The sequence below is a fragment of the Centropristis striata genome, chromosome 4 (assembly GCF_030273125.1).
Source record: "Centropristis striata isolate RG_2023a ecotype Rhode Island chromosome 4, C.striata_1.0, whole genome shotgun sequence".
In the NCBI taxonomy this organism is placed as follows: Eukaryota; Metazoa; Chordata; class Actinopteri; order Perciformes; family Serranidae; genus Centropristis; species Centropristis striata.
The window spans coordinates 42,333,481-42,350,114 of NC_081520.1; the positions used below are offsets into that span (position 1 = coordinate 42,333,481).

Consider the following 16,634-nt stretch of genomic DNA (forward strand, 5'->3'; position numbering starts at 1 on the left):
TGTGAGAATAAAATAACAATAATAAACCAAATGACGAATAATAATATCCTTCAATGAATGTGCAGCCATTCAAGCCTTGGACTAGCAAGAAAAAGTGCATAAAGACAACTTTAATTGTTGCTCAGTTTGCTCCACACTGATCTACTGTGTTCAAGCCAGAACACCAGCAGAGCATTCTGGGATTTGTAGTATTATATTTTGGTATTTCCTCGCGGGCCAAATATAATTATATTGCAGGCCAAATTTGGCCCACAGGCCAGAGTTTGACACCCCTGATCTAATGGATATAATAATGACGGATTACTGTTAACACCGTATACGGTCATGGAAAAAAATTAGACCAGCCTTGTTTTCTTCAATGCATTGTTCATTTTAACGCCTGGTACTATAATAATAATAACCACAATCATTATCAATAAAACCATGGAAAATGTCTAGATATCAGCTCTTAAATTAAACTCTTATGAGCTATTTTTCTTGTTATTATTATATTTGCCCAAACAAATGTAGCAGGTATTAAAATGAACAAGAAATTGAAGGAATAGGGTGGTCTAATAGTTTTTTCCATGACTGTATATCCTTTATTTAACCAGGTAAAACCCTCATTGAGATTAAATATCTCTTTTTTTTTAAGAGAGACCTGGCCAAGAAGGCAGCATAAAAAAGAGACAAGTTACAACATTAAACACAGTTATCACAAACATAAAAGACAAATACAGACATCACATCAGTAGCTAACTAATATAGAGCAGTCACACTGACCAAGGGAAGCATTTCTTTTCCTTTAAAACCGATTTGAATTCCCCGATGGTGATCAGCTGAGACAAAGGGTGGCATCCTTAAACACCAGGGATTAAATTATACATTGATTCATCTCTGGCTCAATTGTTGATAAATTACAATAAAAAAACGAACAAGATCTCCAGCCATGCTAAAATGTTTACCATGCTCACTATCTTAGCTTAGCATGCTAACAGTTGCTTATTGGTAACAACACAAGGTACTGCAGAGGCTGATGATACAAACGTTTGGAAATAATGACACATTGTGACCTGCTGATGGTGTTAGATAAAGAGTCAGTTCTTACATTTCACCCCGAGGTGGACGTGAACGTTTACACCAAGTTCATTAGAATTCATCCAGAAGTTGAAAAGTTAAAAAAAATCACAAATGTCGTCCTGCTAGTGGTCAGACTTACTAAAGGCAGTATGAGACTCACACATCAAAATGAAATGAATACTCACATTTTTAAATTTAAAAAAATTACATCATATTGGTAAATTGACCAAATGCATATATATAAATTTTAATAACTAGTATTGACTCGTGCTGGGAAATCCCCATGGAGGATGGTGACCTGTCCTCAAACTAATCACTTACATTAGTCACAGTGTTTTTCCAAACTAATTGAGTTATTGTTTGGATTAAAATAAAAGATCTAAAGTATGAGACAAATGATGCAACATTGGTTTAACAAACAGACAAGTGAATGTGTTTTGTTTTTGCTGTTTTTTCAGACATGATGAATCAAGCAGCTAAGTGAGAGAGATTTGCTTTAAATGTGCTCATGGATTTCTGTTGCTCATCATCAGGAAGAACCTCAGGAATACAGCAAGCAGAGCTGAACTAACCAGAAATCAGCTCACAGTTTTTGTTCCTCTTTTGAATATTTTCGGGACATGAAACTGATGAATGGGTTTTTGTATTGCCACATTTCATGAAAAGAGCCACTGTCTTAAGTTTAGATGGGCATTCCTACTTTTGTTCAAATGTAGTCCTTTAAATTCTGTAGTAAATACAGAAAGAAAGTAAAAAAAAATGACCAGTAGAGGTGTAGAGGTCATTGAGATATATCGTAGCTAATTATGTAGCCAGTAACATGTAAATATAGGTGCTGCAGTGTTGAAACTGCAAAAAGTGGGAAAAACTGTTTCATTCTGTCTGAATGTTATGTTTGTGGGACTTTTTTTATAAAACAATTAGGCATTTAATTTCATACATGTGTCTGTGACTGTCCAAAACATTGTGAAAATGAAGAACTGAGCTCTTTTGTGTCTTTATACATTTTTATATTTGTCTTATTTGTACATATCTTTTCTTAACCAACTATTTCAAACCTGTGATCTATTTTTTATAGTCTGTTTTTGTGTGTTTATGTCTGTCTGTTTTTTATTCTACAACTCTGAACCTGTAAAGCTAAATGGAGTTACACAAGGTCCTTAATTATGTTTAACTTGAATTATGAATACATTGGAGCCCACCTGTGACTAGAACGCACATCTTGTTAACTATAAATGTTGTTTTTTTTTACGCTGTGTATACTTTTGTAATAATCTGAAACATTTGGATTCAGGGCTGAATTGAACTATTCTACCTGTGAGTGCAGCTGCAGCCTGGCAACATTCATACATTTTTATGAGCCTTTAGAGCTTAAAGCACAGAAGCTGTATACTGTAAGCTGCCAGTGGAAATATTCCAGTTCAATGTTCTCCACATCGCTGCACTGTGACCCTGTTTCCATTCAGAGCGACACTATTTGGAAAATGCTGCAGAAATGGCATCTGGACGATATGATGCAGTAATGTTTACATTTTAACAACACACCAACATCAGTTTATCCATTCCATCCTTATTTTTTGCACTTGTGTCTATCAGGTCTGTCCCTCCAAAGAAATGTGGAACATACAGGCATCGAAAAAATTATTAGACCATTTTTTTCTTCAATTTCTTGTTCATTTTAATGCCTGGTACAACTAAAGGTACATTTGTTTGGACAAATATAATGATAACAACAAAAATAGCTCATAAGAGTTTAAATAAAGAGCTGATATCTAGACATTTAACATGGTTTTCTTGATAATATCCAAAATCATTTTCAAGAAAACCATGGAAAATGGCTCGATATCAGCTTTTAAATGTAACTCTTATGAGCTATTTTTGTTGTTATTATATTTGTCCAAACAAATGTACCTTTAGTTGTACCAGGCATTAAATGAACAAGAAAACAACGGTGGTCTAATAATTTTTTCTATGATTGTATGCCACAAAGCAAATGTCGACTGAATAAAACAAGTTTCATGTTACTTAATTTAAGTGTCATCTGTTTCATTTGCACGCAATCAAAAACTTCCACTTCCACTCCAGCACATGATACCAAAAAATACTTTATTATAAATAACAATAAATTACACCACAGGCCATCAAATAAATAAATAAATATATCTCAAATAAATAGATACATTCTCCCAAATGTTAGAATACATTCATACGTTTAAAAACCTTGGCTTGGTTTGACTTGTTCAGCTGGAGTTAGCTGGCCAGCTAGCTTAGCTTATGACTGCACAGCAATCATGCATCATGTGCATCGTGCAGCACTACTTGGGCAGGACATGATGGTAGTGAATGGTCGGGAAGGCTGGTTGGGTAAAGATAACTTAAAGGAGTGGAGATATTGTAGTATTTGTAGAACATTGATGGTGATGATGATGATGATGAGGGTCAGGATGTTACTCTCGGTGCTCTCCGGAGGCGATGTAGCCGATCGCTCTGTTGATGGTGATGGTTCGGACGTGGAAGCCCTTCATGATCTTACACATCTTCTGCCTGTTGCTGAAGCTGTCGTTGCTCCACATCTGGGCCGTGTCCACCTTCAAAAGGCAACATGAAGAAACAACAGTGAGCTGGTGAATCTTTAAAGGGAGAGATGCTATCACTTCCTCTTAAAGATGAGAAATAAATAGGGAAGAAACAATAAAGGAGGAATAGAAAGATACCTCTGAAGGCTCGTCCTCTCCGTCTGGCATCAGGGAGCAGTTCTGTATAAACACAGTCAGATTGCATCAGGACACTTTCATCATGTTATTTCCCAGGAGATTTCTCTCTCTCTATTTCTGTCTGTAAATCGTGACTCTGTTTTTACCCCTCCCACACATGCATGATCAACACACCTTCCTCAGGCTCTGGATTACTCCCAGAGTTGGACTCAGATGTGGAACTTCTTCCCCACGACTCCTGAGAGTGGAGCTGAGGTAGGACTCAATAACAGCAGCGTAGTAGGCCAGGTCCTTCATGATGTTCCTCATACACTCACTCTGTCAAAAAACACACCCGTCAGTCAGCTGTCAGCTTTATGAGAAGATAAGAACAAGTGATTGTATGTGTAGAATAGATTAATGACACGTTTCAAACTTTTTCAAAATCAAATACATAGTAGACTTTAGTATGATATGGAGTTGTCTGATCATTTATTTAAGTTACCTCACTGAAAGATGAATTAGTTTCCATCATGCAGCCTGAGTTCTGTGGGATAAAAAAAAAAACATTTTAAATATGATTTGTTTTACTGTATTTTTGGACAAACTTCACATAATATAATTTAATTCAACAAGGATTCTGTTAGAATAAAAATGTGTGAAAGCTGAGCTGAAATTATTAAGGCTGTTTTCAACCCTGATTCCAAAGAAGAAGTAAAATAACAATAAAAAAAGAATCGTTCAACATAAAGATACAGAGTTTATGTTGACAAACACAAAAGTATTTGTATGGTTTCCAATTGAATATATGTCACAAATAACAAGCAAATTCTCACATTCTGCTTTATTATAAGTTTTACAGACCATCCCAACTTTTTGGAATTGGGTTTGTCCATTAATATGCCAAAAAATGTTTTATTTGTATTGTTATATGTATTGTTTTTCTTCTTCTTTTTTAACTTTTAAAACTGTAATTATTCATAATTTATACCATCCATAAAGGTAAAAGCATTACCTGAGCCAGATTGGGAGCGCAGGCCAGCACCGTGTCAGCCTGACTCATCTCCATCTCAGCAGTCAGGATCCCAAAACACAAGAGATCCTGTGATACACAATTAGGTTTTTCAATAATAATGAATAAGATAATACCGCATTAGAAAATAAACAGTGAAATGTACTCACAGTTCTGTTCCTGAGCTCTGTGATGTTCAGCAGCAGGTCCTTAAAGAGCAGCGCGCACTCTGCGCACTTCTCTGCGCCTCTCTCAGTGCGCACCGGGAGTCCAGTGGATGTGCGCCAGTTGAGGGCGAGCAGCAGCAGCAAACAGCTGGAGAAGTCTGCATGGTGAGAGAAGAACAACATCAACACATGCTGCTTCACCGACAGCTGCATGAGAAACACACACATGAGAAAAAGATCTGGTAGTCCGCGTGTCGGGCTGACTTACAGAAATAAAAGCCTGCCATCATGTCTCTGATCAGATCGATAAGTTATCTCAGTCCGCTCTATCAGTCTCTCTGTCCTGCTGCCTTCTTATCTCCTGCTTTTATAGCCGAGTGTTCTCGGGGGATTCCCTCCTCTGGCCTGCAGAGGCCTCAGCAAAAGGAAAACTAAAAACGTCATATGTAATTTCCTCGTCGTTAAACGGGAAGTCGCATTGTTTGTTTGTTTCTTTCTTTGAGAGAAATCAACTAGAGCAGTAAACTCACTGTGACCCAACAATAAACCATCACACGCAACACAGTTTAGTGCACAAGTGCACTGAATTATGAGTGATATAAAACTTCACATGGGTGCTTTTTAACTTCTGTTATCATCTTATTTTGTTTTACCTGCAAAAAAAGTTGAGCGATTAGTCCAGATGCACATTGCTGCAATAAGACAAGCTATACCTGAACTATGTTGTTGTTGTTGTTTTTTTTCATTTTATTTTGATGTCATACTACACTATGACTTTTTTTAATGGAAAAACGGAGGGTTCATTTTTGGACATCCCAAAAATATGGTGTTTTTTCGCTATTTCTGGACAAACTATTGTCACTACTGTTTCCTGTCCTTCAGCCCATATTATGCTCTAACATGTACACATAGACTAGAATTGACCCATTTTAGGAATTTTTAAGCATTTTAAAATTTGACAATTTTTGACAAAAGTCGACTTTTTTATGACTTTTTTTTGTGGGTAATTTTTGGACATCCACGCAATGTGGTGTATTTTCCTCAATTTTTGGACTAACTATACTACCACACGTATCAACAGAGTATAACTGGGCCATTAAAAGCAATCAGTTTTTGTTGTTTTTCTGTAATTTGTGGCTATATTATGCTCTCATATGTATAAACAGACTAGAATTGACCTATTTTAGGCATTTTAAAATCTGGCCATTTTTGACAAAAATCAAGATACTATAGTATGACTTAAAAAATAAATGTGAATGATATACTATGTTATGACGTTTCTCAAGAACTTTTGAATCCTACTATACGATGCAATTTTTATACAATTTTTATATAATTACGTTTGTAAAAATACATAATAATATACATAATTCACTATGAGTTTTTCAGGAAATTTTGACTTTCTTTTTAATGAAATTTTGGCCACAAACAAGTATTTTTGCACATACTAAAATATGGTGTTTTCTTTAAATACATTTGGCCATACTACACTAGTAGCATTATTAATGGACTATTCAGCATATTTTTGTTTGTCATTTTTGGACGTTTTTTTATTTGTACTTATTCTGCCATACTATATATATATTACGGCGTTTTTCTCTTCAATTTTTGGACGTACTATAATATTTTTCGTGATATTTTTGACGGTTTGATGGCATACTATTATATTACCTATTATTTGAAAACCATAAACCGACGGTTTACAAAAAATGCATGACATACATTAGTATTTTTAGACAGCCTATTATGATAAATGATGGTGGTGAGCTGTGATAATGTCATTAAGCTGCAGTCGGAGGCTGTGGCGGTAAATTAAAGGGCGGGAGTGCCCGGACTCATCCCCTTACTCACTTCTGCTGTTTCATTCATAACATGATTATTATTTGATGTAATTACAGCGGGTATCACACAGATATTAGGAAGTGACCGACCTGCCTGATTGGATTAAATGTTCCATGTTTGTCCAACCCACGGAGCTCTGATCAATGCTCTGATGACGTCAGCGTGCAGAGGAGAGCTCGTTTGGGTTTTTTCCCTCTGACACTTTTATCATTTTGGTAAAAATTATTGGTAATGCTTTATAATGAGGTCCTTAATAACCATTAATTAACAAGTAATAAGGCATTGTTCTCGCTTTAGATCCGGTAGTTGCAAAAAGCATAGTTAACTTATAGTTAACTTATAATAGATGAGCAATAAAGTATATTTTAATATCAATAAGCAAACAAAATAAGATTAATAAAGGCATGGCAAAGACATAATGGGTGGGTCATGGGTGTTTGTAATGCCATTATTAACACTTATATAAGCTTAGAAACACACAATAATGTTAATAAGCATCTTACAAGGGCCTTATTACTTGTTAATTAATGGTTATTACAAGGACCTTAATATAAAGCGTTACCAAATTATCTTTTGTATTATATTTTGTATCATGTTTCAGTCCTCACAAGAATAATTTCATGATTTCATGTATAAAATATCTTTATTTTTCACTTTTTAAAAAAACCTTTTCAACATTTTAAATTAGAAAAAATTTTTTTTTGAAAATTGGAAAATAAAATTACACAACAGCAATAGAACAATGTCAACATCCACTTTGTGGTTGTGTGTATGCGTGTGAGGGAGTATGTGTGGGCGTGTGAGTGTATGTGTGTGTGTGTGTGTGTGTGTGTGCGCGCGCGCGTGAGTGTATGTGTGTGTGAGAGTGAGAGTGTGTGTGTGTGTGTGTGTGTGTGTGTGTGAGAGCGAGAGGATGTGTGTATAAGATAAAACTGTGAATTTCTCTTCAAGTTCATAGGTAAATCCATATTGAGCATATCCATAACTAGCTTACTAGCTAGCTAGCTTTAATATAAACTATTTTAAATGAATGCACGTTAATGGATGCTTGTTTGTTGTTATTCAGCAATATTGTAGGTACATAACATCTATAATAAGTCTATAATAAAGTCAAGACTGAACTTTCAGTATCAACTCTTGAGCCAACAGGGAGGGAAAGTCCTTAAAGGAATCCTGCACTCCCCAAATCATCATTTCTATATCATTACTCCCCCTGGGTTCCCATGAATTTGAAACTTTATTTCCCCACAAGCCCATCCAGTGAACATGTAGCATATTTCTGGGGAAGTGTCGTAAAAAGTAAACTTTTAGCAAAAATGTGTGATTTAAGAAGTAGTGAACATTCGGCGAAATGAATTACACTTTGGTTGCTCTGCACAAGTTGTGTGAGTTTTTATACAAATGTCTTGATAGATATTTATAGTTTTGCTGAAAATTTACTTAAGTCTACCAAGATTTTTTTTCTGTTGACCCATTCATTGTTCACTGTGGAGACATGTTTTGGTAACGCTTTATAATCAGGTCCTTAATAACCATTAATTAACAAGTAATAAGGCATTGTTCTCGCTTTAGATCCGCTAGTTGCAAAAAGCATAGTTAACTTATAGTTAACTTATAATAGATGAGCAATAAAGTATATTTTAATATCGATAAGCAAACAAAATAAGATTAATAAAGGCATGGCAAAGACATAATGGGTGGGTCATGGGTGTTTGTAATGCCATTATTAACACTTATATAAGCTTATAAACACACAATAATGTTAATAAGCATCTTGTAAGGACTTACAAGGGCCTTATTACTTGTTAATTAATGGTTATTACAAGGACCTTAATATGAAGCATTTGCAAATTATCTTTTGTATTATATTTTGTATCATGTTTCAGTCCACACAAGAATGATTTCATGATTTCATGTATAAAATATCTTTATTTTTCACGTTTTTAAAAACACTTTTAACATTTTAAATTAGAAAAGAAAAACGGACGTCAATTACTCCCCCTGGGTTCTCATGAATTTGTGAAACTTTATTTCCCCACAAGCCCATCCAGTGAACATGCAGCAAATTTCTGGGGAAGTGTTGTAAAAAGTAAGCTTTTTGCAAAAATGTGTGTTTTTAAGAAGTAGTGAACATACGGCTAGATGAATTACTCTTTGGTTGCTCTGCACAAGTTGTGTGAGTTTTTATACAAATGTCTTGATAGATATTTATAGTTTCACTGTTGTTAAATTGTGGCGTAAATTTACTGAAGTCTACCAAGATTTTTTTTCTGTTGACCCATTCATTGTTCACTGTGGAGACATGTTTTCTTCACGCATTTAAAGTAACATGCAATGAGTGATTAGTATACAAATGATCATTTTGGGGGTGAAGTATTCCTTTAAAATGCTCAGAAAAGTGTAAATTCATCTTCTGTATTTTGTGTTTGTGTGTGTCTAATTTCCTGTCATGTTAAGCGACTTTGAGTACCTTTAAAAGTGCTATAAAAATGTAATGTATTATTATTATTATTATTATTATTTTTATTATTATTAACAATAATAATAATAATAATAATAAATTGAAACATCATGACATCTAGGCAAACCAGTTTGCAGAAGGATAATATTTTTGTACTCTTATCTTAATTTTATACTTTATAGTTTATCATTTATATAGGTTTTAACACTCAAAACTGCTTTAAATCAATGAAATATAAATCTATTATTGAAAAACTTCAGCAGGTCGAAAGTGTTCACTTATAAACTGCGTTTAGGCAGTTTATTTTATTAAAGATCTTTTCATAAGAGGCCCTTTCTGTGATATGATTAAATGCTTGTTGAGAATTTTTTTAGTTTCCGGTTTACTAAAAAAGTCAATACTTTTCAGTCTACAGTATTTCTTTTAGTATCTTCGAACTGTGCAATGTTCAAAATGAGGCTAAATGAGACTAAATGAGACTAAAATGAGACTAAATGAGACTTAAATGAGACTAAAATGAGACGTACTCTCTCTAGTCCCAGTTTTGACGACCTCTGATCCACTTAATGCACTTTAAAACCACAGTTGTCACTGAGTGGCTGACAGGAGTTTCCTGGCCTTGAAAGAATGAAACTATGTTTAGAGAGAGGAGCCACTGTGAGAATGGGGGGATTTTCTTAGAGATACATTTATCATATTTAACATGAAAAATATTCATTACCAAACCGGCCAGCTATCATTTCAACACATTTATACCTTGGAACACAGCTGACCATTCATTATATCTTGTGTCTACAACCTGACATTTTTCATGTGAAGGAAAATTCCTAATCAGAGAGCACGAGAGAAATAGTGTCATGATGAGGCAAGAGTGAAACGGTTGAGTTGAGTCACGCTACGTGTAATGTGGTCATATTTCAGTGCAGTTGCGACCACTAATTACACTTCCTCTGTTCATTAGAAAGAGGAATCAGATTGCAGATTATGCAGCCGCACAACAGAGCACACGACAAACCAACATATATGAAACAAAGTTTATTCTTTATTTTACATATCTGTACATAAACATTTCTTCCCTCAAATAAAGTTTCTGATTACAGTAGGATGAAAACGATATTAACACACTTATTCATTTAAAATGACTCGTGTCAGAAAATCAACATTCACAAAATGTTGAAGAGCAATTAGAGTGAACGTATTACCAAAAGCTACGACTCCACTACAAGGCAGGCATGTTTCCTTTACACTCTTTTAGCACCTTCAAATAAACATTTCTCAGTTGAAAACTACCATTTGTGCAGAATAAAAACAGGTCGACTTTGAAATACTTTAAAATTACTGTCCAACTTAAAATGGTCTGAAGAAGTTAGTTTCCATCATTTTTTTTATTCAATGTTGTTTCTTTTTTCTCATGACTGACTTTCTACTAATTTTTTCACTATTACTTTATTTTTTTCCCACAATTTTTGCAATTGACAGTTATAATTTAGTGGCGAATGTAGAAAGTTAAAAAGAAACGATAGCAAAGCAAGGCCGATCACTGCACAGGAAGCTGGGGACAGAATCCATGACAACACACAATCAGTTTCCTCTTCTCCCAGGAAGCAGGAAGTGCTCCTCCGTCCTTAGCGCCGGGAGAAAACCACAGAAGCAGATGAGACGGCGGCCATCTTCTGTGCTGCTGCCGCCGCTGGATCAGCGGGTCGGACAGGAAGGAGACGTGGGGAGACGGGGAGCAGCGAGGAGCAGAATACTGGGGACGAGAGGGCGGGACTCGGATCGACACGGGGCAGAGGTGAGATGGTCGGAGGGGAAAAGTCTGGTTGGAGCAGGAGCTTAGCTTGGCAGAGGGCGGGCGGAGCAGGGACGGGCTTCTTATTTGGAAAGGGTCCTCTCAGCCAAATGTTTCTGCTGGCTCTCAGCATGCCTGGACACAGAAGAGAAGAGAAGCATTAGTTAAAGCAGCTATTGTCAACCTTTTTGAGTCGCGACCCCCAATTTAACATGCATGTTGTCTGCGACCCCCGTTGACTGAACAGAATCACGCACAGTTCAGATCATACAAAAAAGAAACAAAATGACCAAAAAACGGAACCAAAATGACCAAAAAAGACACAAATTACCACAAAATGATCAAAAAAGACATAAAATGACCGAAAAAAAACAGAAAATGACCAGAAAAGACACAAAATGACCAGAAAAGACACAAAATGACCAAAAAATACACAAATTGACCACAAAATGACCAAAGAAGACACAAAATGACCAAAGAAGACAAAATGACAAAAAAAAAACACACAAAATGACAAAAAACACACACAAAATGACCAAAAAAGACATGAAATTACCAAAAAGACTAAAACACATGAACACTTTAACACAGTGTGACTTCCAAAATGATTTGGCGACCCCCAGAAATCATCTCGCGACCCCAATTGGGGTCCCGACCCCAAGGTTGAGAATAGCTGAGTTAAAGGATGAGTCGGGTGATATTTTGTATTTTTTTTATTAGCTGTGTTTCCATCAACAAATTTCTATGCATATTTTGAAGATTTGCATGAGAAAAACTAGATGGAAACACCAAAATTTGATAAAAAATGACATAAATGTGCATAAAAATTGTTTGCTCACTTGAGGTGTGTCTATTTTGTCTATTTCGAAAAATATCAAATGAAACAAGGCAAATGAAACACAACTGATTTGTTGTTGTGTTTTCTGATTCGTTGTGTTTTCTGATTTGTTTTTGTGTTTTTTGATTTGTTGTTGTGATTTGAACTTCAGGGCCACCGTATGAAAGTATGGAGAGATGGACGAACATTGTTGGTTTTCTGCTTCTTGACAATAAAAAAACTGACTATTTCTTTGTGACCTTATTCTTTAAATTAAGTTTTTGCATGAACACATATGAGTAAAAAGAGATATTGCAGTGATAAAGTTTCTCATCACCTGGTGAGATCCTCTATGTCCACCAGCATGGCATCCTGCTCCATGTGTAGTTCATCCCGAATCAGCAGCAACTGTACAAGCTCCTCATTCAGACCTGCAGGGAGACACAATATGGAGAATAATCAGTTCACTTCACAGTAAAACAGAAATGCTATGGTCTAAAGATAACTCATTAAGAAGAAGTGTCCTGAACTAAGAAAATACTTAAATAAAAGTCCAGGAAGTGATTAAAGTATCAACAATACAAGCATTCATTATGCAAACCTTTTTTTAAAAGTGTTATATTATTATAAAATATTATATTATTCACTTTATATTACTAACATACGGAAGCGCATTGCATTCACTGGATAAAAAAAAAATAGACACCTTTTCTCGTAATTACGAGATCCTGATCTCATAATTACGAGATCCTCGTAAGATAAAGAAAAAGGAAACGTCTGTAAATCCTCTCAGTGGCAATGATGGCGCTATCGCAGTTAATCTGCTACTACTACCTTCTCGGTTTGAGATACTGGGAAATACTGATGTTTCTTAAAAATGAGGATGGTATTAATATTAGTATGTCAACACTGCACAGGCATCTCAAGTCGTTAGGACTGTTCAGGCAGAAAGCCCAGTCTGACATGCTGGATGTCGCTCTCTGTCTTTGTGTGGTTTGGTTGAAGTGGTGAAAGTAGCAGAAGCACTAAAGTTAACATGCCCCGTTTTCGTGTTTTTGTTACATGCCCATATAATTTCGTCGGGATTGAACTATGTTTCGTTTGGGTGGCAATGCTTGGTAACGGCTTTTAGCTGAGTTTCTCCCTGTCATTTTGATATGCTACCTGTTAGGATTGGTGCTTCTTAGCAGACACTGTTCGTCTGTATTGTGCATGGATCTCACGCTGTCTCGGTTTGAAGAGGTTATCTTGTCTTGTTGCATTCGGGCAATGTTTTCTGAGATCCTGATCTCATAATTACGAGATCAGGATCTCTTAATTACGAGAAAAGATCTCGCAATTATGAGATCAGGTGTCTATTTTTTTTTTTATCCAGTGAATGCAATGCGCTTCCGTACTAACATATACATGTAAGAGGAATTTAATGTAGTAGTTCATCAGAAATGTTGTATTCTACTGGGTAGATTATAAGTGCATCATAAAATATACCATATCATGGGTTTGTTAATGTAAAAAGTGACTGTGTCAAATTAATGTAAAAGGACAACATTTCCCTATGAAAGGGAAGTTCCTCAGAACTGTACTTAAGTAAATGTATATAGTTACAGTCCACCACTGCAAATATTATATAAAATAATGTCAGGCTCCAGACATCACACCACCATGACAGAGCAGCGTTTGTCTTCATCATATTTATAATATGGAAAGATTTAAAACCACTCAACCACAGTTAACACTATATAGTCATTACAGCTAATTGATACACTGTGAATATGTGTGACTGGCTGAAATCTCCCTCTATGGTTCATGAGATGACCTCACTAAGCCATAGAAATCATGATGAGGCTGATAGTCGACCACAGTGGCTGCGGTTGTTCTCACATCACATGTGTCAGCTATTGTTCCTTCAGCTTTACAAAAAAAAACACTGACAGAAGAGATTTTTAGGGGAAAGTCTGTGTTGTAAGTGAAAAGCAGCTCATGTTTTTGGACTCATGGGGATTTTATGCTAGCTGAGAGATTATTCATCCCTGAGCAGAGGATCAATGATCTGTATAGTGCCGTGACAGTAAACGCTGAGGGGAAGCTGCTTACTGGTACCATTCTTTGAACTGACTAACATATATAAAAGTACTTTCACATCCACAGGAAAGGGTCGGGGTCAGTATGCATGTGCATGTTTTTCCCCATTTGCTCTCTTGCTCATTTCTGCAAATGAAAGTCGAGGTCAGTGACTGAGTGTGTGTGTGTGTGTGTGTGTACTGAGCTGTCTTTGTGTTTGTGGTCAACTCACTCTCGATCTGGGAGTGCAGGTCATTGACTATAACCTGCAGCTGCCCCAGCGTCATGTCTCTCAGGTCGGTGGGCTTCAGGCTTCTCTTCATTAGACACTCGCTGATGTGAGGCATGTGTGGAAGCTGCCGGGGAAAACACAAACATGAGTAAATGACACCACCACACCACAAACTTAACCAGTGTTTTTTCACCTTTAAAGGCTTTTGCGTCAAACTATTTAATTCCTGCAAGCAAAAGATGATTACAAAAATCATGGAGCTATAATAATATGTGATTCATAGGTCAAGGAATAAAAACCAGACAGTTTGTCAGCTGTATTGAAAACAAAATAATAAAAAACAGCTTTAAAAATCAAACAAGCCTTTAAATCATTTATCAAGTAAAACTGCTGATCATTCAAGTGGTTCAAGTTACACATTATCTCCCCAGGTGTGAAAACAAAATCAGCATCCTAATTATTGTATCTACTTGTATCGGAGCAAATATGACTCCAAACTTTTAACTATATTTTTTCAGTGCTTCTGCTGGCTTTGTGTCAATGAGTCTCATTAAGAGCAGCATCATGTTCCCAACCTCAACATGCAATAAATCACAAAGCATCACAAATCTGCAGATAATTCTCTTTTGGTTTATCAGACTCTCTCTCTGTCAACACTCCCATCAACCCTCTACATTCTTTCTCTCTCCCTCCCACTTCATAACCAGCCTTGACAAACAGTAGGTGAGAAAAATAATTAAAAAAGAGTTTTGAAAATTAAACAATCCTTTAAATCATTTATCAAGTAAAACTGCAAGTGGGTTGTCCGATTTTCTTTCTGACATTTTATACAAAACAATGAATCTATTAACAGAAACAGAAGGCCAGTGGTGAATTATCATTTATTGCTCAGAGCGTTCAAACAACACGTCAAGAGCTGTTTCAAGTCTTTGCATGACGGATCAGGTAAGCCATGAAATATGATTGGGAACTAATATTTCCAGATAATTCCAACCTTCATAACAGAGGTAATTATCAGCAGGATAAAAGCTGTCAGATTTAATCAAACCAGCAACTAAAAGAGTCAGCTGTTTAGACTTTAGTGATTAGTTACTTTCAGATTAGTTGCTTTGTCTGTGAGGAACAACTGCTTTCCAGTCTGTTGGATTCAAGCCACAGAAGAAACAAAAGGGAATATCACTACTTATTTAAAGTGTCCACCAGACTGTAAAGTCAGGGGATTTCAAGTAGAAACTACAGTCGGTCCCAAACAGGTTGACTGTGTTTTATACTAATAAACAGCAGATGAACTGGGAAATGTGGAATCACTGTGGTGTTTTCATTTTCCAACATGAACACTACAAACTGGAGCAACCTGTTTCATTTCACTACGTATTTCTTTTTATATTAACATAATTTATCTTTTCACTGGAACATTTAAAAGTCCCAAGTCTTTAAACTTATGAACTCAACAGTCATGATTATGTTATGAGAGAGAAAGGTGGAGCGACAATAAAGAAATCACACATTATCTGCCCAGGTGTGAAAACGAAAGGCTGACGTAGCATCCTGGAAGTTTCAGAGTTGTGTTTATGCAAATATTTTGTATCTACTTGTATCGGAGCAAATATGACTCAAACTTTTAACTATATTTTTTCAGTGCTTCTGCTGGCTTTGTGTCAATGAGTCTCATTAAGACCAGCATCATGTTCCCAACCTCAACATGCAATAAATCACAAAACATCACATGTTCTTTCTCAGGCACAAACCTGCAGATAATTCTCTTTTGGTTTATCAGACTCTCTCTCTGTCAACACTCCCATCAACCCTCTACATTCTTTCTCTCTCCCTCCCACTTCATAACAGCCTTGACAAACAGTAGGTGAGAAAAATAATAAAAAAAGAGTTTTGAAAATTAAACAATCCTTTAAATCATTTATCAAGTAAAACTGCTAATCATCCAAGTGGGTTGTCCGATTTTCTTTCTAACATTTTATACAAAACAATGAATCTATTTACAGAAACAGAAGGCCAGCGGTTTATTATCATTCAATGCTCAGAGCGTTCAAACAACACGTCAAGAGCTGTTTCAAGTCTTTGCATGACAGATCAGGTAAGCCATGAAATATGATTGGGAACTAATATTTCCAGATAATTCCAACCTTCATAACAGAGGTAATTACCAGCAGGATAAAAGCTGTCAGATTTAATCAGACCAGCAACTAAAAGAGTCAGCTGGTTAGACTTTAGTGATTAGTTGCTTTTAGATTTGTTGCTTTGTCTGTGAGGAACAACTGCTTTCCAGTCTGTTGGATTCAAGCCACAGAAGAAACAAAAGGGAATATCACTACTTATTTAAAGTGTCCACCAGACTGTAAAGTCAGGGGATTTCAAGTAGAAACTACAGTCGGTCCCAAACAGGTTGACTGTGTTTTATACTAATAAACAGCAGATGAACTGGGAAATGTGGAATCACTGTGGTGTTTTCATTTTCCAACATGTACACTACAAACTGGAGC

The 16,634-nt window shown here is 36.0% G+C and overlaps 2 protein-coding genes across 4 annotated transcripts in view; both read right to left on the minus strand.

The window, feature by feature from the left end:
- Positions 1 to 3,506: 3,506 nt before the first annotated feature.
- il12a (interleukin 12a) lies at positions 3,507 to 5,234 on the minus strand. Its single transcript, XM_059331992.1, has 7 exons — positions 5,200 to 5,234; positions 4,935 to 5,089; positions 4,768 to 4,854; positions 4,258 to 4,299; positions 3,948 to 4,091; positions 3,774 to 3,815; positions 3,507 to 3,647 (listed from the first exon to the last, which is right to left on the minus strand). The coding sequence occupies exons 1-7, from the start codon at positions 5,219 to 5,221 to the stop codon at positions 3,507 to 3,509; spliced, it is 633 nt and encodes a 210-aa protein (XP_059187975.1). The 5' UTR covers positions 5,222 to 5,234.
- A 5,020-nt stretch (positions 5,235 to 10,254) lies between these two features.
- The window catches only part of schip1 (schwannomin interacting protein 1), a 240,636-nt gene continuing 234,256 nt past the window's right edge, over positions 10,255 to 16,634 (minus strand). For all 3 annotated transcript variants that reach the window (XM_059330678.1, XM_059330677.1, XM_059330676.1), the window contains 3 exons: positions 14,137 to 14,260; positions 12,181 to 12,274; positions 10,255 to 11,161 (listed from right to left, as the gene is read on the minus strand). In XM_059330678.1, the coding sequence (XP_059186661.1) occupies positions 11,110 to 11,161; positions 12,181 to 12,274; positions 14,137 to 14,260 (270 nt within the window). In that variant the 3' untranslated portion in view covers positions 10,255 to 11,109. The remainder of the gene's footprint in view (positions 11,162 to 12,180; positions 12,275 to 14,136; positions 14,261 to 16,634) is intronic.

What these genes read in the sequence shown, in the direction of transcription:
- il12a (XM_059331992.1), bottom strand. Translation starts at nt 5,221, where the DNA reads ATGATGGCAGGCTTTTATTTCT. An exon ending in CAGAGCTCAGGAACAGAACT is followed by an intron (nt 4,855 to 4,934) that starts GTGAGTACATTT and finishes TGTGTATCACAG; the next exon opens with GATCTCTTGTGTTTTGGGAT. An exon ending in CTAATTCATCTTTCAGTGAG is followed by an intron (nt 4,092 to 4,257) that starts GTAACTTAAATA and finishes GTTTTTTGACAG; the next exon opens with AGTGAGTGTATGAGGAACAT.